The sequence below is a fragment of the Ranitomeya imitator genome, chromosome 1, assembly GCF_032444005.1.
Source record: "Ranitomeya imitator isolate aRanImi1 chromosome 1, aRanImi1.pri, whole genome shotgun sequence".
Taxonomy (NCBI): domain Eukaryota; kingdom Metazoa; phylum Chordata; class Amphibia; order Anura; family Dendrobatidae; genus Ranitomeya; species Ranitomeya imitator.
The window spans coordinates 693,824,585-693,848,632 of NC_091282.1; the positions used below are offsets into that span (position 1 = coordinate 693,824,585).

Genomic DNA, 24,048 nt, shown 5'->3' on the forward strand with positions numbered 1-24,048 from the left:
AAGCTATCCTGTGGCCGCTGCTTGCACCCATAGAACGTCAATTTAATTTCCGTAGCGGTGTGGGTGTCAAAGGTGGCTTTAAGCTTGGCAAATAATTGTTGCGCAGTTTTCTTGTCCGCAGCGGGCCAGGACTTTACTTCCCTCAATGCCGCTCCAAAGAGTTGGCCGATTATCATATGAACCTTCTGAGGCTCCGTCAAGGGATAAAACTCGAGCAGGCTACAAATCCCTTCTTTAAAGTCAGTTATTGTATGAGCTTCTCCAAAGTATCGCGGGAGCCAGGCGGCCCCTGGTAGGTACGGCATAGAGAAGGGCATTATGGCTGCTGTAGCGGCAGCACTATCCGGCTGGTTGGTGGGAGCGGTAAGCCCCACGGCCACTAGCGGTGATACCGGGTTTGTGGCTGCACTTACCGCGGAATCCGGAAGTGCTACTGAGTCTGCAGCTGTGGCCGCCGCCTCCGCTCCTCCGGGATCCGACGTGGCCATTCCTCCCCCTTGCTAATCGGTCGGGGTCAGGGTTCTCCTTCCGGGGTCGGCGCCTCACCGCATCTTCCGCTCCACGCGCTTTTCCAGCCGGCTCCACCCACGAAGCTATGGCTCCTCCCTTCGCGCTCCACACGGCGCGGCAATGGCGGATTTTTGGCGGCAAATAGCGGTACACAGTCTTTGCAATAAGTCACAGTTCAATCACAGTTCCAAGGCACACATGACCTGATTCTTCAGGCTTAAGTACAATCCTGTTCGTGACACCAAGTTGGATCGCCCCCAGACACAGGGCCACAGGTTAGTACCGGTCCTTTCTGTCTCAGTTCTGGGGTTGTCACGGTGGCTGGACCCGGTCCGTGACCCTGCTAAGGGGCGTCCAATAAAGGATGATGGTGCGTAGTGCGAGGAATAACGAGGACACAGGGTTCAGTTTCTTTACCTTTTACTGAAGGTTTCAGGATCCTCAATCCAGGGCACTTTCAACAGGGCTGTCTGAGACCGGCCGGTCCGAAGGCACATCCAGAGTTCCCTTTGCAGGTGGAAATCAGTGTCTACCCACTAGCGCCTGTGTGTTGTAGTGCTTCCCTGCTGAGCATTCAGGATAGTCCTCACAACTTCTGTTCTCGTTCGTTCAAGATCTTTCTCTTCTCCGTCCCCCAGGTATGTTATGGCTAGGACGCACCTTTATGACAGGTAGGCCAGGAGTTATTCTGGAACCCTAGTGTCGCCCCTCTCCCACGATTGCCTCCTATGTCCTTCTTAGGTGTTGTATGGTAGACAGCCAACCTGTACTTAACTGTCCTGCCGCTGTTTGAAGTAATGCGTGGAGACTGTTACTTCTTCGATGCTCTGGCCACCGGCTATGCGCCTCAGTAAGATGTTGCCGTTCTCGAGGCACGACTCCTACTGGATCTCCTTTGTGCTGATCTCGTTTCTCACTGTTCCACAATATCCTTCCTTTCTTGTCTCTTTCTTAGAATACCGCCGCAAGGTAGTGCAGGCACTGTTCCGTAACAATCTGTCCTTTCGCTAGGTACCTGCCAGATTTCCCAGTTCTGACAGGTCCTCCCTGGAGCTCTCCCAGGCTTCGTTCTGCCTAACTTCCTGTCCGACCCCTAGTTTTACCAATGTGAGAAGTGGCCCAATAAATAAGCCTTTTGCTCCCCCTAGTGGCCGGAGTGTGAAGTGTAGTGTGTGCTTGGTGATACCTGGTCAGTAGAACTCCTTTAGTGCCATCAGACGTACCATCACTCCCCTTAGTGGCAGAGCGACATTACTGCAACGACCAGATCTCTGGGGCGCTGCATTACCATTATCTATATTTTAAATATGAAAAAATAAATAAGAATTTTTACTTGAATTTCCTGCTGGATTTATCGTATTTTCTCTTGTGGACTGTGTGCTCCTACCTCCGTGCAGGAACAGATGAGAGGTGGCGGATCTCCAGGTGAGTTGACTACTTGTGTGTTTTTGTATCAAGTAAATTAGGCTACTTGCATTTTTTCATTGCATTTGTTTCATGCATTTTATCACGTTTTTGACTCTGTGGTTTTTGCATCATTTTGGTGTCATGTTTGAAATAAAGCTGTTTGATTTTGATACTTTCTGGTATTTGGCTTTGACAAAACGTTATAGATGCATTCATATGCAGATTACATGTGGTTTTGATGCGTTTCCACTGTGGGAGTGCACTAAAAATGCCTTTCTATTTTTTACCTGTAGTTATTTTGCATCAAAGGTTGGTTTCACATTTGCGTTTTTTGCCGCTGCGTTTTAGCGCAAAAAAAGCATGCGTTTTTTTCCGTATATTTAACATTAAAAACTCATGTGTTTTTTTGCATGCGTTTTGCCACGTTTTGCCGCCGCATGCGTCTTTTGTATGCATGCGTTGTGTTGCAGAAATGCAACATGTAGTAATTTTTAGCGGCGTTTTTTTGGCGCAAAAAAACGCATGTTTTTTTGCTGCAAAAAAAACGTATTGCTGTCTATGTAAACACCTGTGTTTTTAAGCACATGCATTTGGTTGCGTTAAAAACGCATGCGTTTTTATAAAAAAAAGAAGAAAACACACTGATAAGCCACCCCACACCATAACATTGATAAAGGGATCCTACCCCTAACCCTAACCCTACCCCTAACCCTTGGGATCCTAACCCTAACCCTAAGGGTTAGGGTTGGGGTAGGGTTAGGATCCCTTAGGGGTAGGGTTAGGGTTAGGATCCCTTAGGGTTAGGGTTAGGGGTAGGGTTATGGGTAGGGTTAGGATTAGGGGTAGGGCTAGGGTTAGGGGTAGGGTTAAGATCCCTTAGGGTTAGGGTAAGGGTTAGGATCCCTAGGGTTACTAGGGATCCAAACCCTAACCCCAGCTGTTTCTGTTTATAGTGGGTTTTCTTGTTGATTTTGATGATTGGCAGCTGTCACACACTTCTCATCATGCGTTTAAAAAACGCAAACGCATGAAAAAATGCATGTAAACGCGTCAAAACACCGCGTTTGTAATAAAACATGCAAAAACGCATGTGTCTAAAAAACGCGGCGTTTTACCGCGTTTATGCGTTTTTTTCACCACATGCGTTTGCGTTTAAAACGCTGCGTTTTTAAACGCAAATGTGAAACCAGCCAAAGTCTATGGGGAAAATCTGCACAGAAAACTCAGCATACCAGCAAGGGAAACTTGCACTACAGGTCAGATTAAACTGCGTAAAAAAGCACAGATAGCAGGAGATTTCTATAAACCCCATCCACTGTGCTGGAGCTATAAGACGCTGCGGTTTTGATGCAGCAAAAATACGTAGCGTCAAAAACACACCAAAAGCTCATCGTGGGAGCACAGCCTTGCACAGCTGGCACCTGCTTCTGTACCTGCTCCATACAGTCGCACATATTGTATGTCGGGAAGGGGTTAAACATTACTAAACATTATTAAAAGCCGCAAATTAAAAAATTTGCTGCATCATTAATTATAAGAAAACTACCGTACTTGTGTTGTAAAAGATCACGAGCCGTGCAATAATTTAATTTACTTGGCACAAATCACACAGGGCTAAAAAGGATGTAAAAAATTACTTAAAATTACCGCAAGTGACAAATCCCCCTGGTTATTGCCTTAGTATACACATCTGCTCATTTCTACAGAAAGGTTAATGCTCTATTGTCATCAGAAAGTGACCTGCAGTTTACATCAAGTCTTTTTGTTAAACATACTTTTTTTTAACGGTTAATAATTGTTTTTGCAGGGGAAATTTTCCATGTCACTGAGGGTCTATATGTATGAAAAAGAACAAAATCTTTGACCATAAAGACTAACATTAGGGCCCCTTTCCACTTGTGAGAAAAACGGACGAGTGCAATCCGATAAAAAAATCGGATTGCACTCGGACCAATGTTATTTAATAGGTGTCTTTTCATTTGCGTTTTTTTTCTCAGCCGAAATCAAACTGAAAAAAATCTGGGTCGGCTGAGAAAAAAATCGCAGCATGCTGCGATTTGCTGCGGGTCTCGGACGAGACTCGCCAATGCAAGTCAATGGATGCGAGAAAAAAAACGCATGGAATACGGATGTCATACGGATGTAAAAACGGATGATGCGATTAAAAATCGCATTACACTCGCATGACACTCGCATGACAATCGCACACGTTACATCCGTTTTTTCGGTCCGTAAATCGGACCGTTTTTTTCTCACACAAGTGGAAAGGGGCCCTTAGTTTGATAGTTCCTGTCTTAGGAAAACATTTTTCAGCAGAAGGTAATGGTCAAAGCTTCCTTCTCCCTCTCCCTTCACAATGACCTCTGCATAGGTCACATGGCATGTCTAGAAAAGTCTCATATACAAATCAGTGAGATCGATATGCTGCGAAACATATCTGTAAGGCCGGCGTCACACTAGGCGTAAGTAAATACGGTCCGTTTTTTACAGCCGTAATACGCAGTAATTGTCCCAAAACACTGTTCCGTATTCAATGCGAGGATGTGATTTTTACGCACAAATTTATCCGTGTGTCACCTTAAAATAGCAAGGTGGCATTAACCCTTTATTACCCCATATCCCACCGCTACAGGGGAGTGGGAAGAGAGAGGCTAAGTGCCAGAATAGGCGCATCTTACAGATGTGCCTTTTCCGGGGTGGCTGGGGGCAGATGTTTTTAGCCAGGGGGGGTCCTATAACCAGGGTCGCTCACTAGGTTATTAATATCTGCCCTCAGTCACTGGCTTTCCCACTCTGGCGGAGAAAATTGCGCGGGAGCCCACGCCAATTTTTTCCGGGATTTAACCCTTTAAATTAATAGCTAGAGACCCCAAATTTGACACAAAGACACTTGTTACATTAGTAAAGAGGAATATGTAATAAAAGAAGGGATATGAGATGGTTTACTGTATGTAAACCATGTCTCATATCCTGTCGGGTTTGGGAAGGAGATAGGAAAATCCGGTAATTGAATTACCGGCCTTTCTGCTATCTAGCGCTGAATTAAATATAAAATATATATATATATATATATACAGTACAGACTGTTATGGCTGGCAATCAGGCAACACAGTGTGCAGTAATCAGCGCACATACAGAGATCTGGCAATAACCAAAAACAATAGGACGAGCTCTGAGACGTGGAATCTCTGTAGACTGCAGTACCTGATCTATCCTCACACAACTATAAGCAGCAGTGGATTGCGCCTATCACTACCTATGCAACTCGGCACTGCCTGAGGAGCTGACTAGCCTGAAGATAGAAATACAAGCCTGACTTACCTCAGAGAAATACCCCAAAGGAATAGGCAGCCCCCCACATATAATGACTGTTAGCAAGATGAAAAGACAAACGTAGGAATGAAATAGATTCAGCAAAGTGAGGCCCGATATTCTAGACAGAGCGAGGATAGCAAAGAGAACTATGCAGTCTACAAAAAAACCTAAAACGAAAACCACGCAAAGGGGCAAAAAGACCCACCGTGCCGAACTAACAGCACGGCAGTGCACCCTTTTGCTTCTCAGAGCTTCCAGCAAAAGTAATAGCAAGCTGGACAGAAAAAACAGAAAACAAACTAGAAGCACTTATCTAGCAGAGCAGCAGGCCCAAGGAAAGATGCAGTAGCTCAGATCCAACACTGGAACATTGACAAGGAGCAAGGAAGACAGACTCAGGTGGAGCTAAATAGCAAGGCAGCCAACGAGCTCACCAAAACACCTGAGGGAGGAAGCCCAGAGACTGCAATACCACTTGTGACCACAGAAGTGAACTCAGCCACAGAATTCACAACAGTACCCCCCCCCTTGAGGAGGGGTCACCGAACCCTCACCAGAACCCCCAGGCCGACCAGGATGAGCCACATGAAAGACACGAACAAGATCTGGGGCATGGACATCAGAGGCAAAAACCCAGGAATTATCTTCCTGAGCATAACCCTTCCATTTGACCAGATACTGGAGTTTCCGTCTAGAGACACGAGAATCCAAAATCTTCTCCACAATATACTCCAATTCCCCCTCCACCAAAACAGGGGCAGGAGGCTCCACAGATGGAACCATAGGTGCCACGTATCTCCTCAACAACGACCTATGGAATACATTATGTATGGAAAAGGAGTCTGGGAGGGCCAGACGAAAAGACACCGGATTGAGAATCTCAGAAATCCTATACGGACCAATAAAACGAGGTTTAAATTTAGGAGAGGAAACCTTCATAGGAATATGACGAGAAGATAACCAAACCAGATCCCCAACACGAAGTCGGGGTCCCACACGGCGTCTGCGATTAGCGAAAAGCTGAGCCTTCTCCTGGGACAAGGTCAAATTGTCCATTACCTGAGTCCAGATCTGCTGCAACCTGTCCACCACAGAATCCACACCAGGACAGTCCGAAGACTCAACCTGTCCTGAAGAGAAACGAGGATGGAACCCAGAATTACAGAAAAATGGAGAGACCAAGGTAGCCGAGCTGGCCCGATTATTAAGGGCGAACTCAGCCAACGGCAAAAATGACACCCAATCATCCTGGTCAGCGGAAACAAAACATCTCAGATATGTTTCCAAGGTCTGATTGGTTCGTTCGGTCTGGCCATTAGTCTGAGGATGGAAGGCCGAGGAGAAAGATAGGTCAATGCCCATCCTACCACAAAAGGCTCACCAGAACCTCGAGACAAACTGGGAACCTCTGTCAGAAACAATATTCTCAGGAATGCCATGTAAACGAACCACATGCTGGAAGAACAAAGGCACCAAATCAGAGGAGGAAGGCAATTTAACCAAGGGCACCAGATGGACCATTTTAGAAAAGCGATCACAGACCACCCAAATGACCGACATTTTTTGAGAAACGGGAAGGTCAGAAATGAAATCCATCGAAATATGTGTCCAAGGCCTCTTCGGCACCGGCAAGGGCAAAAGCAACCCACTGGCACGTGAACAGCAGGGCTTAGTCCTAGCACAAATTCCACAGGACTGCACAAAAGCACGCACATCCCGTGACAGAGATGGCCACCAGAAGGATCTAGCAACCAACTCCCTGGCACCAAAGATTCCTGGATGACCGGCCAGCACCGAACAATGAAGTTCAGAGATAACTTTACTAGTCCACCTATCAGGGACGAACAGTTTCTCGGCCGGACAACGATCAGGTTTATCAGCCTGAAACTTCTGCAACACTCTCCGCAAATCAGGGGAGATGGCAGACACAATGACTCCTTCCTTGAGGATACTCGCCGGCTCAGATAACCCCGGAGAGTCGGGCACAAAACTCCTAGACAGAGCATCCGCCTTCACATTTCTAGAGCCCGGAAGGTATGAAATCACAAAATCAAAACGAGCAAAAAATAACGACCAACGGGCCTGTCTAGGATTCAAGCGCTTGGCAGACTTAAGATAAGTAAGGTTCTTATGATCAGTCAAAACCACCACGCGATGCTTAGCACCCTCAAGCCAATGACGCCACTCCTCGAATGCCCACTTCATGGCCAGCAACTCTCGGTTGCCCACATCATAATTACGCTCAGCAGCAGAAAATTTCCTGGAAAAGAAAGCACATGGTTTGAACACTGAGCAACCAGAACCTCTCTGTGACAAAACCGCCCCTGCACCAATCTCAGAAGCATCAACCTCGACCTGGAACGGAAGAGAAACATCAGGTTGACACAACACAGGGGCACAGCAAAAACGACGCTTCAACTCCTGAAAAGCTTCCACGGCAGCAGAAGACCAATTAACCAAATCAGCACCCTTCTTGGTCAAATCGGTCAATGGTCTGGCAATGGTAGAAAAATTACAGATGAAGCGACGATAAAAATTAGCAAAGCCCAGGAATTTCTGCAGACTTTTTAGAGATGTCGGCTGAGTCCAATCCTGGATGGCCTGAACCTTAACCGGATCCATCTCGATAGTAGAAGGGGAAAAGATGAACCCCAAAAATGAAACTTTCTGCACACCGAAGAGACACTTTGATCCCTTCACGAACAAGGAATTAGCACGCAGTACCTGGAAAACCATTCTGACTTGCTTCACATGAGACTCCCAATCATCTGAGAAGATCAAAATGTCATCCAAGTAAACAATCAAGAATTTATCCAGATACTCACGGAAAATGTCATGCATAAAAGACTGAAAAACAGATGGAGCATTGGCAAGTCCGAACGGCATCACCAGATACTCAAAATGACCCTCGGGCGTATTAAATGCCGTTTTCCATTCATCTCCCTGCCTGATTCTCACCAGATTATACGCACCACGAAGATCAATCTTAGTAAACCAACTAGCCCCCTTAATCCGAGCAAACAAGTCAGAAATCAATGGCAAGGGATACTGAAACTTAACAGTGATCTTATTAAGAAGGCGGTAATCAATACACGGTCTTAGCGAACCATCCTTCTTGGCTACAAAAAAGAACCCTGCTCCCAAAGGTGACGACGATGGGCGAATATGTCCCTTCTCCAGGGACTCCTTCACATAACTGCGCATAGCGGTGTGTTCAGGTACGGACAAATTAAATAAACGACCCTTAGGGAATTTACTACCAGGAATCAAATCGATAGCACAATCACAATTCCTATGCGGAGGTAGGGCATCAGACTTGGACTCTTCAAATACATCCTGAAAGTCCGACAAGAACTCTGGGATGTCAGAAGGAATGGATGACGAAATAGACAAAAATGGAACATCACCATGTACTCCCTGACAACCCCAGCTGGTTACCGACATAGAGTTCCAATCCAATACTGGATTATGGGTTTGTAGCCATGGCAACCCCAACACGACCACATCATGCAAATTATGCAGTACCAGAAAGCGAATAACTTCCTGATGTGCAGGAGCCATGCACATGGTCAGCTGGGCCCAGTACTGAGGCTTATTCTTGGCCAAAGGTGTAGCATCAATTCCTCTCAACGGAATAGGACACCGCAAAGGCTCCAAGAAAAATCCACAACGTTTAGCATAATCCAAATCCATCAGATTCAGGGCAGCGCCTGAATCCACAAACGCCATGACAGAATACGATGACAAAGAGCACATTAAGGTAATGGACAAAAGGAATTTGGACTGTACAGTACCAATAACGGCAGAGCTATCGAACCGCCTAGTGCGTTTAGGACAATTAGAAATAGCATGAGTAGAATCACCACAATAGAAACACAGTCTGTTCAGACGTCTGTGTTCTTGCCTTTCTACTTTAGTCATAGTCCTGTCGCACTGCATAGGCTCAGGTTTACTCTCAGACAATACCGCCAGATGGTGCACAGATTTACGCTCGCGCAAGCGACGACCGATCTGAATGGCCAAGGACATAGACTCATTCAAACCAGCAGGCATAGGAAATCCCACCATTACATCCTTAAGAGCTTCAGAGAGACCCTTTCTGAACAAAGCCGCTAGTGCAGATTCATTCCACAGAGTGAGTACTGACCACTTCCTAAATTTCTGACAATATACTTCTACATCATCCTGACCCTGGCATAAAGCCAGCAGATTTTTCTCAGCCTGATCCACTGAATTAGGCTCATCGTAAAGCAATCCCAGCGCCTGGAAAAATGCATCAACATTACTCAATGCAGAATCTCCTGGTGCAAGAGAAAACGCCCAGTCCTGTGGGTCGCCGCGCAAAAAAGAAATAATAATAAAAACCTGTTGAATAGGATTACCAGAAGAATGAGGTTTCAAGGCCAAAAATAGCTTACAATTATTTCTGAAGCTCAGGAACTTAGTTCTGTCACCAAAAAACAAATCAGGAATCGGAATTCTTGGTTCTAGCATCGATTTCTGATCAATAGTATCTTGAATCTTTTGTACATTTACAACGAGATTATCCATTGAGGAGCACAGAGCCTGAATATCCATGTCCACAGCTGTGTCCTGAAGCACTCTAATGTCTAGGGGAAAAAAAAGACTGAAGACAGAGCTAAGAAAAAAAAATGATGTCAGGATTTCTTTTTTCCCTCTATTGGGAATCATTGGTAGGCTCCTTGTACTGTTATGGCTGGCAATCAGGCAACACAGTGTGCAGTAATCAGCGCACATACAGAGATCTGGCAATAACCAAAAACAATAGGACGAGCTCTGAGACGTGGAATCTCTGTAGACTGCAGTACCTGATCTATCCTCACACAACTATAAGCAGCAGTGGATTGCGCCTATCACTACCTATGCAACTCGGCACTGCCTGAGGAGCTGACTAGCCTGAAGATAGAAATACAAGCCTGACTTACCTCAGAGAAATACCCCAAAGGAATAGGCAGCCCCCCACATATAATGACTGTTAGCAAGATGAAAAGACAAACGTAGGAATGAAATAGATTCAGCAAAGTGAGGCCCGATATTCTAGACAGAGCGAGGATAGCAAAGAGAACTATGCAGTCTACAAAAAACCCTAAAACGAAAACCACGCAAAGGGGCAAAAAGACCCACCGTGCCGAACTAACAGCACGGCGGTGCACCCCTTTGCTTCTCAGAGCTTCCAGCAAAAGTAATAGCAAGCTGGACAGAAAAAACAGAAAACAAACTAGAAGCACTTATCTAGCAGAGCAGCAGGCCCAAGGAAAGATGCAGTAGCTCAGATCCAACACTGGAACATTGACAAGGAGCAAGGAAGACAGACTCAGGTGGAGCTAAATAGCAAGGCAGCCAACGAGCTCACCAAAACACCTGAGGGAGGAAGCCCAGAGACTGCAATACCACTTGTGACCACAGAAGTGAACTCAGCCACAGAATTCACAACAACAGACCAAAAGTTTGGATACACCTTCTCATTTAAAGATTTTTCTGTATTTTCATGACACAAGCGTGTCACCTCCTCCTGTATTAGACCTTGTTCAAGACACTATTTGGTCAGTACTTTTACCTGTACACCGCGCTGAATTACCGGCTTTTCTATAGAACACCACTGCGTATTTCTCGCAATTCACATGCATGGTCCATGTGTAATCCGTAATTTTCTCGCCCCCATAGACTTTCATTGGCATATTTTTTGCGCAATATGGTGACAAACGCAGCATGCTGCAATTTTATACGCCCGTAACATACCGTATATTACGGATGCGTAATATACGGCAGATAGGAGCTACCTCATAGAGAATCATTGGGCCGTGTGCAATGCGTATTTTCTGGACATATTTTCTGCGCTCATACGTCCGTTAAAATCGCTAGTGTGACGCCGGCCTTAATCTTGCTCACAGTAGCTCAGGCAAGATGGTCCCCATAATTATTATTATTATTATTATTTATTTATATAGCACCATTGATTCCATGGTGCTGTACATGAGAAGGGGTTACATACAAGTTACAAATATCACATACAGTAAATAAACTAACAATGACGGACTGATACAGAGGGGCGAGGACCCTGCCCTTGCGGGCTTACATTCTACAGGATTATGGGGAAGGAGACAGTAGGTTGAGGGTTGCAGGAGCTCCGGTGTTGGTGAGGCGGTAGCTTCGGTTTTGGTGAGGCGGTAGCTTCGGTGTTGGTGAGGCGGTAGCTTCTATAGTGATGAGGCAGCAGCGGTGTCATAATCTAATATATAAAATTAAGTGTGTGTATGTATGTGTGTGTGTGTGTGTGTGTGTGTGTATTGAGCCCCGCCCACTCCGCATAGCCACCGCCCAGCCTCTGTCATGTCTAGAATGGAGTTGCTTCTGTGAGGCATGACGTCAAAGGGAAAGGGAGGAGCCTCATCGATAGAGATGTGAGGGGCAAAATGAGAGATGTGAGGGGGAAAATGAGAGAAGTGAGGTGCTGCTGCAATATGAGCCTGTGTATAGAGAAGAGTGAAGCACTTCAGGTGAAGGCTGTGTGTAAGGCCACATTCACACGTTCAGTATTTGTGGTCAGTATTTTACCTCAGTATTTATAAGCCAAAACCACAAGTGGGAGAAAAATACAGAAGTGGTGACGTGTTTCTAATAAATTTTTCCTCTGATTGTTTTACTCCAAGTTTACAAATACTGAGGTAAAAATACTGACCAAATAGCGTCTTGAACAAGGTCTAATACAGGAGGAGGTGACACGCTTGTGTATACTATATACAGGAGGAGATGACAAACAGGTATATACTGTATACAGAAGGAGATGACATACAGGTATATAATATATACAAGGGAGATGACACAGGTATATACTATATACAGGAGGAGATCACATACAGATATATACTATATACAGGAGATGACATACAGGTATATACTATATACAGGAGGAGATGACATATAGGTATATACTATATACAGGAGGAGATGACATACAGCTATATTCTATATACAGGAGGAGATGTCCCTCCAGCCAAACATGGCGGAGGTTCCCTGATGTTTTACGGTTGCTTTGCTGCCTCTGGCACTGGACTGCTTGACCGTGTGCATGGCATTATGAAGTCTGAAGACTGCCAACAAATTTTGCAGCATAATGTAGGGCCCAGTGTGAAAAAGCTGGGTCTCCCTCAGAGGTCATGGGTCTTCCAGCAGGACAATGACCCAAAACACACTTCAAAAAGCACTTGAAAATGGTTTGAGAGAAAGCACTGTAGACTTCTAAGGTGGCCAGCTGTTATGATACGGTGGTCTAGGAGTAACATGGAACGAGCTCTGAAGGACGTGGTAACTGTACTGACCGCAGTCCCTAAGCTCAACACAACACTAGAAGTAGCCGTGGAATGCTCCTAACTCTCCCTAGGCATCTCTTCACAGCCTAAGAGTTAACTACCCCTAAAGAAAGAAGCAGGAAAACTATCTTGCCTCAGAGAAAATCCCCAAAGGACAGATTATCCCCCCACAAATAATGACTGTGAGTGGAGAGGGAAAAGACATACACAGAATGAAACCAGGATGAGCACAGGAGGCCAGTCTAGCTAAATAGATAGGACAGGATGGAATACTGTGCGGTCAGTATAAAACACTACAAAAATCCACGCAGAGTTTACAAAAAAAACTCCACACCTGACTAAAGGTGTGGAGGGCAAATCTGCCTCCCAGAGCTTCCAGCAAGACAGAATTAATACACACTGATAAGCTGGACAAACATAGAAAGCACAGAATGGATAAGTCCACAATCTATGGACAGAAAAGAGCAAGCAAAAACTTAGCTTAGCTGAACTGGTCAGTATAACAGGGAACTCCAAAGAGATGTGAATCCAACCAGGAACCATTTACAAGTGGCACTGGCTGAAGACAGAGCCAGACCTAAATAGCCGAGCAGAAGAGAAGATAAGTGGAGGCAGCTGATGACAGCTAACTCCAAGGAGCAGCCATACCACTAGAAACCACAAGAGGGAGCCCAAGAGCAGAACTCACAAAAGTGCCACTTACAATCACCGGAGGGAGCCCAAGAGCGGAATTCACAACAGTACCACCCCCTTGAGGAGGGGTCACCGAACCCTCACCAGAGCCCACAGGCCGATCAGGACGAGCCAAGTGAAAAGCACGAACCAAATCGGTGGCATGGACATCGGAGGCAACAACCCAAGAATTATCCTCCTGGCCATAACCCTTCCACTTGACAAGATACTGAAGCCTCCGCCTCGAAAAACGAGAATCCAAAATCTTCTCAACCTCATATTCCAACTCTCCCTCAACCAACACCGGGGCAGGAGGCTCAACCGAGGGAGCAACGGGCACCACATATCTCCGCAACAAAGATCTATGGAAAACATTATGAATGGCAAAAGAGGCAGGAAGAGCCAAACGAAAAGACACCAGATTAATAATTTCAGGAATTTTATAAGGACCAATAAACTGAGGCTTAAATTTAGGAGAAGAAACCTTCATAGGAACATGACGAGAAGACAACCAAACCAAATCCCCCACACGAAGCCGGGGACCAACAGACCGACGGCAGTTAGCAAAACGTTGAGCCCTTTCCTGAGACAACGTCAAATTGTCCACCACATGAGTCCAAATCTGCTGCAGCCTGTCCACCACAGAATTAACACCAGGACAATCAGAAGGCTCAACCTGCCCAGAAGAAAAACGAGGATGAAAACCAAAATTACAAAAGAAAGGTGAAACCAAAGTAGCCAAACTAGCCCGATTATTAAGGGCAAACTCGGCCAACGGCAAGAAGGACACCCAATCATCCTGATCAGCAGACACAAAGCATCTCAAATAGGTCTCCAAGGTCTGAATAGTTTGCTCAGTTTGGCCATTAGTCTGAGGATGAAACGCCGAAGAAAAAGACAAATCAATGCCCATCCTAGCACAAAAGGCCCACCAAAATCTAGAGACAAATTGAGAACCTCTGTCAGACACAATATTCTCCGGAATGCCATGCAAACGAACCACATGCTGAAAAAATAATGGAACCAGATCTGAGGAAGAAGGAAACTTAGGCAAAGGTACCAGATGGACCATTTTAGAGAACCGGTCACAAACAACCCAGATAACAGACATCTTCTGGGAAACAGGAAGATCCGAAATAAAATCCATGGAAAAATGCGTCCAGGGCCTCTCAGGGACCGGCAAAGGCAAAAGCAACCCACTAGCGCAGGAACAGCAAGGCTTGGCCCGGGCGCAAGTCCCACAGGACTGCACAAAAGCACGCACATCGCGCGACAAGGAAGGCCACCAAAAGGACCTAGCAACCAAATCTCTGGTACCAAAAATCCTTGGATGACCAGCCAACACTGAACAATGAACCTCAGAAATTACCTTACTTGTCCATCTATCAGGAACAAACAGCTTCCCCACTGGACAGCGGTCAGGCCTATCAGCCTGAAATTCCTGAAGCACCCGCCGCAAATCAGGGGAGATAACAGAAAGAATCACCCCCTCCTTAAGAATGCCAACCGGCTCAAGGACTCCAGGAGAATCAGGCAAAAAACTCCTAGAGAGGGCATCAGCTTTAACATTCTTAGATCCCGGAAGATACGAGACCACAAAATCAAAATGGGAGAAAAACAGGGACCATCGAGCCTGTCTAGGATTTAGCCGCTTGGCCGACTCGAGGTAAATCAGATTCTTATGATCGGTCAGGACCACAACGCGGTGTTTAGCTCCCTCAAGCCAATGTCGCCACTCCTCAAACTCCCACTTCATAGCCAACAACTCCCGATTGCCGACATCATAATTGCGTTCCGCAGGCGAAAACTTTCTGGAAAAAAAAGCACACGGTTTCATCAAAGAACCATCAGACTCCCTCTGAGACAAAACGGCCCCTGCCCCAATCTCAGAAGCGTCGACCTCAACCTGAAAAGGAAGAGAAACATCCGGTTGACGCAACACAGAGGCAGAAGTAAATCGGCGTTTAAGGTCCTGAAAGGCCTCAACAGCCTCAGAGGACCAATTAGTCACATCAGCGCCTTTCTTCGTCAAATCAGTAAGGGGCTTAACCACACTGGAAAAATTGGCAATGAAACGGCGATAGAAATTAGCAAAGCCCCAAAATTTTTGAAGACCCTTCACAGATGTGGGTTGGATCCAGTCATGAATAGCTTGGACCTTAACAGGATCCATTTCTATAGACGAGGGAGAAAAAATAAAACCCAAAAAAGAGACCTTCTGAACTCCGAATAGGCACTTAGACCCCTTCACAAATAAAGCATTATCACGAAGGATCTGGAACACCATCCTAACCTGCTTCACATGAGACTCCCAATCATCGGAAAAAATCAAAATATCATCCAAATATACGACCATGAATTTATCGAGATAATTGCGGAAAATATCATGCATGAAAGACTGGAACACAGATGGAGCATTAGAGAGCCCAAATGGCATCACAAGGTATTCAAAATGGCCTTCAGGCGTATTAAATGCAGTTTTCCATTCGTCACCCTGTTTAATACGAACAAGATTATATGCCCCTCGGAGGTCAATCTTAGTAAACCAACTAGCCCCCTTAATCTGAGCAAACAAATCAGTAAGCAAAGGCAAGGGGTATTGGAATTTGACTGTGATCTTATTAAGAAGACGATAATCAATACAGGGTCTCAAGGAGCCATCCTTCTTAGCAACAAAGAAAAAACCCGCTCCCAATGGTGACGAAGAGGGCCGAATATGCCCTTTCTCCAAAGATTCCTTAACATAGCTGCGCATGGCGGCATGCTCTGGCACAGACAGATTTAAAAGTCGGCCCTTAGGGAACTTACAACCAGGAATCAAGTTAATAGCACAATCACAGTCCATATGTGGCGGAAGGGAACTGGACTTGGGCTGATCAAATACATTCTGGAAATCCGACAAAAACTCAGGGACCTCAGAAGAGGGGGAAGAGGAAATTGACATCAAAGGAACGTCACTATGTACTCCTCGACAACCCCAACTAGTCACCGACATAGTTTTCCAATCCAGCACCGGATTATGTTCCTGTAACCATGGAAATCCCAGTACAACAACATCATGCAGGCTATGCAACACCAGAAAAACGGCAATCTTCCTGATGTGCAGGAGCCATGTACATAGTCATCTGTGTCCAGTACTGAGGTTTATCCTTGGCCAAGGGTGTAGCATCAATGCCCCTCAAAGGAATAGGGCTCTGCAAAGGCTGCAAGGAAAAACCACAGCGCCTGGCGAATTCTAAGTCCATTAAGTTCAGGGCAGAGCCTGAATCCACAAATGCCATGACAGAAAAGGACGACAATGAGCAAATCAGGGTCACAGATAAGAGAAATTTAGGCTGTATAGTACTAATGGTAACAGACCTAGCGACTCTCTTAGTACGCTTAGGGCAATCAGAGATAACATGAGCCGAATCACCACAGTAAAAACACAGCCTATTCTGACGTCTGAATTCCTGCCGTTCTATTCTAGTCAAAATCCTATCACATTGCATAGGTTCAGGACTTTGCTCAGAGGATACTGCCATATGGTGCACAGCTTTGCGCTCGCGCAGACGCCAATCAATCTGAATGGCTAGAGACATAGATTCGCTCAAACCGGCAGGCGTAGGAAAGCCCACCATAACATCTTTAAGGGCTTCAGAAAGACCTTTTCTGAAAATAGCAGCCAGAGCCTCTTCATTCCATTTAGTGAGCACAGACCATTTTCTAAATTTCTGGCAGTATAACTCTGCTGCTTCCTGACCTTGACACAAGGCCAACAGGGTTTTTTCTGCATGATCCACAGAATTAGGTTCGTCATACAATAATCCGAGCGCTTGAAAAAATGCATCTACATTCAATAATGCCGGATCCCCTGTTTCAAGAGAAAAAGCCCAGTCTTGAGGGTCACCACGCAGCAAGGATATGATGATTTTTATTTGCTGAATGGGATCACCAGAAGAACGGGGTTTCAAAGCAAAAAACAATTTGCAGTTATTTTTAAAGTTCAAAAACTTGGATCTGTCCCCAAAAAACAAATCAGGAGTAGGAATTCTGGGCTCTAAAGCCGGAGTCTGGACAACATAGTCCTGGATACTCTGTACTCTTGCAGCAAGTTGATCCACACGAGAAAACAAACCCTAAACATCCATGCCAAAGCATATATCCTGAACCACCCAGATATCAAGAGGAAAAAAAAGACAAACCAAAGCACAGAAAAAAAAATGGTTCAGAACTTTCTTTTCCTTCTTTTGAGATGCATTTAATTCATTTTTGGGCCACTTGTACTGTTATGATATGGTGGTCTAGGAGCAACATGGAACGAGCTCTGAAGGACATGGTAACTGTACTGACCGCAGTCCCTAAGCTCAACACAACACTAGAAGTAGCCGTGGAATGCTCCTAACTCTGCCTAGGCATCTCGTCACAGCCTAAGAGCTAACTACCCCTAAAGAAAGAAGCAGGAAAACTATCTTGCCTCAGAGAAAATCCCCAAAGGATAGACTAGCCCCCCACAAATAATGACTGTGAGTGGAGAGGGAAAAGACATACACAGAATGAAACCAGGATGAGCACAGGAGGCCAGTCTAGCTAAATAGATAGGACAGGATGGAATACTGTGCGGTCAGTATAAAACACTACAAAAATCCACGCAGAGTTTACAAAAAAAACTCCACACCTGACTAAAGGTGTGGAGGGCAAATCTGCCTCCCAGAGCTTCCAGCAAGACAGAATTAATACACAATGATAAGCTGGACAAACATAGAAAGCACAGAATGGATAAGTCCACAATCTATGGACAGAAAAGAGCAAGCAAAAACTTAGCTTAGCTGATCTGGTCAGGATAACAGGGAACTCCAAAGAGATGTGAATCCAACCAGGAACCATTTACAAGTAGCACTGGCTGAAGACAGAGCCAGACCTAAATAGCCGAGCAGAAGAGAAGATAAGTGGAGGCAGCTGATGACAGCTAACTCCAAGGAGCAGCCATACCACTAGAAACCACAAGAGGGAGCCCAAGAGCAGAACTCACAAAAGTGCCACTTACAACCACCGGAGGGAGCCCAAGAGCGGAATTCACAACAGCCAGCAATGAGTCCAGACCTGAATCCCATAGAACATCTGTGGAGAGATCTAAAAATGGCAGTTTGGAGAAGGCACCCTTCAAATATCAGGGACCTGGAGCAGTTTGACAAAGAAGAATGGTCTAAAATTCCAGCAGAGCATTGTAAGAAACTCATTGATGGTTGCCGGAAGCGGCTGGTCGCAGTTGTTTTGGCTAAAGGTTGTGCAACCAAGTATTAGGCTGAGGGTGCCAATACTTTTGCTGGCCCATTTTTGGAGTTTTGTGGGAAATGATCAATGTTTTGCTTTTTGCTTCATTCTCTTTTGTGTTTTTTCATTTAAAACAAATTAAATGAAGATAATAATACCAAATAATTTGTGTTTGCAATCATTTTCAGGAAGAAAATGAGTATTATCTGACAGAATTGCAGGGGTGTCAATACTTTTGACCATGACTGTATATACTATATACAGGAGGGAGGAGATCACATACAGGTATATACTGTATACAGGGGAAATGACATACAGGTATATATTATATACAAGGGAGATGACATACAGGTATATACTATATACAGGAGGAGATAACACAGATATATACAGGAAGAGATGACATACAGGTATATACTATATACAGGGGAGATGACATACAGGTATATACTATATACAGGGGAGATGACATACAGGTATATACTATATACAGGAGGAGATGACATTCAGCAGGTATATACTATATACAGGGGAGATGACATACAGGTATATACTATATACGGGGGAGACGACATACAGCTATATACTTTATACAGGAGGAGATGACACACAGGTATATACTATATACAGGAGGAGATGATACAGGTATATACTATATACAGGGGAGATGACATACATGTATATACTGATGGGAAAATGACATGTGTGAGGTCAAAATGACAGGTGTTGGGGGGAAATGAGAGGAATGAGGGGGAAAATGAGAGGAGTGAGGGGGAAAATGAGAGAAGTGAGGTGCTATAACTAACCACAGTTAGTTACTAGGCCCGGGCAACGCCGGGCTCTTCAGCTAGTAATGTATAAAAATAGAATAAAAAACAACAAAGAAAAAACGGAGATGTTTCACTATCTGGTTGCAAATAATAAGAAATATAGGTGATGCATTCCCTTTAAGTAAAGAAGCAAGGAATAATCAATCTCACCTCATTACTGGCTCAGCAGATATGTGTGCACGATAAAACAGTAGATACCAAAATGGAAGCAGAGCGTAGCGTTCCCTTATTGCTTTCCGGATTATAGCAGTGTTGTCTTCACCAAAAAGCCAAGGCTCCCTGCGCCATGTGCCCTGCATCGCGTGAGCTCGAAAAAAAGGTTGGAAAGAACCAGCCTGGTACCATCGGACAAGAAGTTCTGTGTCTGGGTCCCCAACAAAGCCTCCTACATCGGCTAGAGGAATATAACAACAAAGAAGAATGAATCCTAGAAAACTATTTCTATTGTTAATTGCTGAAGAATACCTAAAAAGAAATGTGAAGGCTTAAAATCACTCCCTGATGAAGCTTGATGCGAAACGGGAGTCAAGTGCATTTTTTGCTAGGTAAAGTATACTACATGCCACTATGCATTACTATCATTATGTGAATGCTTTTGTGATGTTACTCGCTCCCTGTTTATCTGTATGTACCTTAACCCCTTCCCGACCCATGACGCCACGTAGGCGTCATGAAAGTCGGTGCCAATCCGACCCATGACGCCTATGTGGCGTCATGGAAAGATCGCGTCCCTGCAGATCGGGTGAAAGGGTTAACTCCCATTTCACCCGATCTGCAGGGACAGGGGGAGTGGTAGTTTAGCCCAGGGGGGGTGGCTTCACCCCCTCGTGGCTACGATCGCTCTGATTGGCTGTTGAAAGTGAAACTGCCAATCAGAGCGATTTGTAATATTTCACCTATTATAACGGGTGAAATATTACAATCCAGCCATGGCCGATGCTGAAATATCATCGGCCATGGCTGGAAATACTAATGTGCCGATCTGGCCGGTACACTGCTCCGGCTCCCCTCTGTCCAGTGCTCCGCTCCCCCCGTGCTCTTGTCCGCTCCCCCCGTGCTCCAATCACCCCCCCCGTGCTCCAAACACCCCCCCCTGCACTCCGATCCACCCCCCCGTGCTCCGTTCCACCCCCCGTGCTCTGTTCCAGCCCCCCCGTGCTCCGTTCCACGCCCCCCGTGCTCCGTTCCACGCCTGCCACGCTCCGATTCCCCCCCCATGCTCCGATCCCCCCCCCCCGTGCTCCCCCCCCACCCCATCATACTTACCGATCCTGCCGAGCTCCGTCCGTCTTCTCCCTGGGCGCCGCCATCTTCCAAAATGGCGGGCGCATGCGCAGTGCGCCCGCCGAATCTGCCGGCCGGCAGATTCGTTCCAAAGTGCATTTTGATCACTGAGATAGATTATATCTCAGTGATCGAAATAAAAAAAATAATAAATGACCCCCCCCCCCTTTGTCACCCCCATAGGTAGGGACAATAAAAAAATAAAGAAATTTTTTTTTTCCACTAATGTTAGAATAGGGTTAGGGTTAGGGCTAGGGTTAGGGTTAGGGGTAGGGTTAGGGGTAGGGGTAGGGTTAGGGGTAGGGGTAGGGGTAGGGGTAGGGTTAGGGTTTCGGTATGTGCACACGTATTCTGGTCCTCTGCAGATTTTTCCGCTGCGGATTTGATAAATCCGCAGTGCTAAACCGCTGCGGATTTATGGCGGATTTACCGCGTTTTTTTCTGCGCATTTCACTGCGGTTTTACAATTGCGATTCTCTATTGGAGCAGTTGTAAAACCGCTGCGGAATCCGCACAAAGAAGTGACATGCTGCGGAATGTAAACCGCTGCGTTTCCGTGCAGTTTTTCCGCAGCATGTGTACAGCGATTTTTGTTTCCCGTAGGTTTACATTGAACTGTAAACTCATGGGAAACTGCTGCGGATCCGCAGCGTTTTCCGCAGCATGTGCACATACCTTTAGAATTAGGCTATGTGCACACGGTGTGGATTTGGCTGCGGATTCGCAGCAGTGTTCCATCAGGTTTACAGTACCATGTAAACATATGAAAAACCAAATCCGCTGTGCCCATGGTGCGGAAAATACCGCGCGGAAACGCTGCGTTGTATTTTCCGCAGCATGTCAATTCTTTGTACGGATTCCGCAGCGTTTTACACCTGTTCCTCAATAGGAATCCGCAGGTGAAATCCGCGGAAAATCCGCAGGTAAAAAGCAGTGCCTTTTACCCGCGGATTTTTCAAAAATGATGCTGAAAAATCTCATACGAATCCGCAACGTGGGCACATGGCCTTAGGGTTAGGGTTGTGGTTAGGGTTGTGATTAGGGTTATGGCTACAGTTGGGATTAGGGTTAGGGGTGTGTTGGGGTTAGGGTTGTGATTAGGGTTATGGCTACAGTTGGGATTAGGGTTAGGGGTGTGGGGGGGTTAGTGTTGGAGTTAGAATTGAGGGGTTTCCACTGTTTAGGCACATCAGGGGGTCTCCAAACGCAACATGGCGCCACCATTGATTCCAGCCAATCTCGTATTCAAAAAGTCAAATGGTGCTCCCTCACTTCCGAGCCCCGACGTGTGCCCAAACAGTGGTTTACCCCCACATATGGGGTACCAGCATGCTCAGGATAAACTGCGCAACAATTACTGGGGTCCAGTTTCTCCTGTTACCCTTGTGAAAATAAAAAAATGCTTGCTAAAACATCATTTTTGAGGAAAGAAAAATGATTTTTTATTTTCACGGCTCTGCGTTGTAAACGTCTGTGAAGCACTTGGGGGCTCAAAGTGCTCACCACATATCTAGATAAGTTCCTTGGGGGGTCTAGTTTCTAAAATGGGGTCACTTGTGGGGGGTTTCTACTGTTTAGGCACACCAGGGGCTCTGCAAACGCAATGTGACGCCCGCAGACCATTCCATCAAAGTCTGCATTTCAAAAGTCACTACTTCCCTTCTGAGCCCCGACGTGTGCCCAAACAGTGGTTTACCCCCACACATGGGGTATCAGCGTGCTCAGGAGAAACTGGACAACTTTTGGGGTCCAATTTCTCCTGTAACCCTTGGGAAAATAAAAAATTCTGGGCTAAATAATTATTTTTGAGGAAAGAAAACGTATTTATTATTTTCACGGCTCTGCATTATAAACTTCTATGAAGCACTTGGGGGTTCAAAGTGCTCACCACACATCTAGATAAGTTCCTTTCGGGGTCTAGTTTCCAAAAAGGGGTCACTTGTGGGGGGTTTCTACTGTTTAGGCACATCAGGGGCTCTGCAAACGCAACGTGACGCCAGCAGAGCATTCCATCAAAGTCTGCATTTCAAAACGTCACTACTTCAATTCCGAGCCCCGGCATGTGCCCAAACAGTAGTTTACCCCCACATATGAGGTATCACCGTACTCAGGAGAAACTGTACAACAAATATTAGGGTCAAATTTCTCCTGTAACCCTTGGGAAAATAAAAAATTCTGGGCTAAATAATTATTTTTGAGGAAAGAATACGTATTTATTATTTTCACGGCTCTGCATTATAAACTTCTATGAAGCACTTGGGGGTTCAAAGTGCTCATCACACATCTAGATAAGTTCCTTTCGGGGTCTAGTTTCCAAAATGGGGTCACTTGTGGGGGGTTTCTACTGTTTAGGCACATCAGGGGCTCTGCAAACGCAACGTGACGCCCGCAGAGCATTTCATCAAAGTCTGCATTTCAAAACGTCACTACTTCAATTCCGAGCCCCGGCATGTGCCCAAACAGTAGTTTACCCCCACATATGGGGTATCACCGTACTCAGGAGAAACTGGACAACAAATATTGGGGTCAAATTTCTCCTGTAACCCTTGGGAAAATAAAAAATTCTGGGCTAAATAATTATTTTTGAGGAAAGAAAACGTATTTATTATTTTCACGGCTCTGCATTATAAACTTCTATGAAGCACTTGGGGGTTCAAAGTGCTCACCACACATCTAGATAAGTTCCTTTCGGGGTCTAGTTTCCAAAATGGGGTCACTTGTGGGGGGTTTCTACTGTTTAGGCACATCAGGGGCTCTGCAAACGCAACGTGACGCCCGCAGAGCATTCCATCAAAGTCTGCATTTCAAAACGTCACTACTTCACTTCCGAGCCCCGGCATGTGCCCAAACAGTGGTTTACCCCCACATATGGGGTATCAGCATATTCAGGAGAAACTGGACAACAACTTTTGGGGTCAAATTTCTCCTGTTACCCTTTGGAAAATAAAAAATTGCAGGCTAAAAGATCATTTTTGAGAAAATAATTTTTTTTTTTTATTTTCATGGCTCTGCGTTATAAACTTCTGTGAAGCACTTGGGGGTTCAAAGTCCTCACCACACATCTAGATTAGTTCCTTTGGGGGTCTAGTTTCCAAAATGGGGTCATTTCTGGGGGATCTCCAATGTTTAGGCACACAGGGGCTCTCCAAACGTGACATGGTGTCCGCTAATGATTGGAGCTAATTTTCCATTTAAAAAGCCAAATGGCGCGCCATCCCTTCCGAGCCCTGCCGTGCGCCCAAACAGTGGTTTACCCCCACATATGGGGTATCAGCGTACTCAGGACAAACTGGACAACAATACTTGGGGTCCAATTTCTCCTATTATCCTTGGCAAAATAGGAAATTCCAGGCTAAAAAATCATTTTTGAGGAAAGAAAAATTATTTTTTATTTTCATGGCTCTGCGTTATAAACTTCTGTGAAGCACCTGGGGGTTTAAAGTGCT

At 45.5% G+C, this 24,048-nt stretch overlaps 1 protein-coding gene across 1 annotated transcript in view; it reads right to left on the reverse strand.

The window, feature by feature from the left end:
• Positions 1–24,048, reverse strand: part of GANC (glucosidase alpha, neutral C) — a 144,591-nt gene that overhangs the window by 48,781 nt on the left and 71,762 nt on the right. Inside the window, exon 18 of the mRNA XM_069730586.1 lies at positions 19,469–19,712. Within this exon, the coding sequence (XP_069586687.1) occupies positions 19,469–19,712 (244 nt within the window). The remainder of the gene's footprint in view (positions 1–19,468; positions 19,713–24,048) is intronic.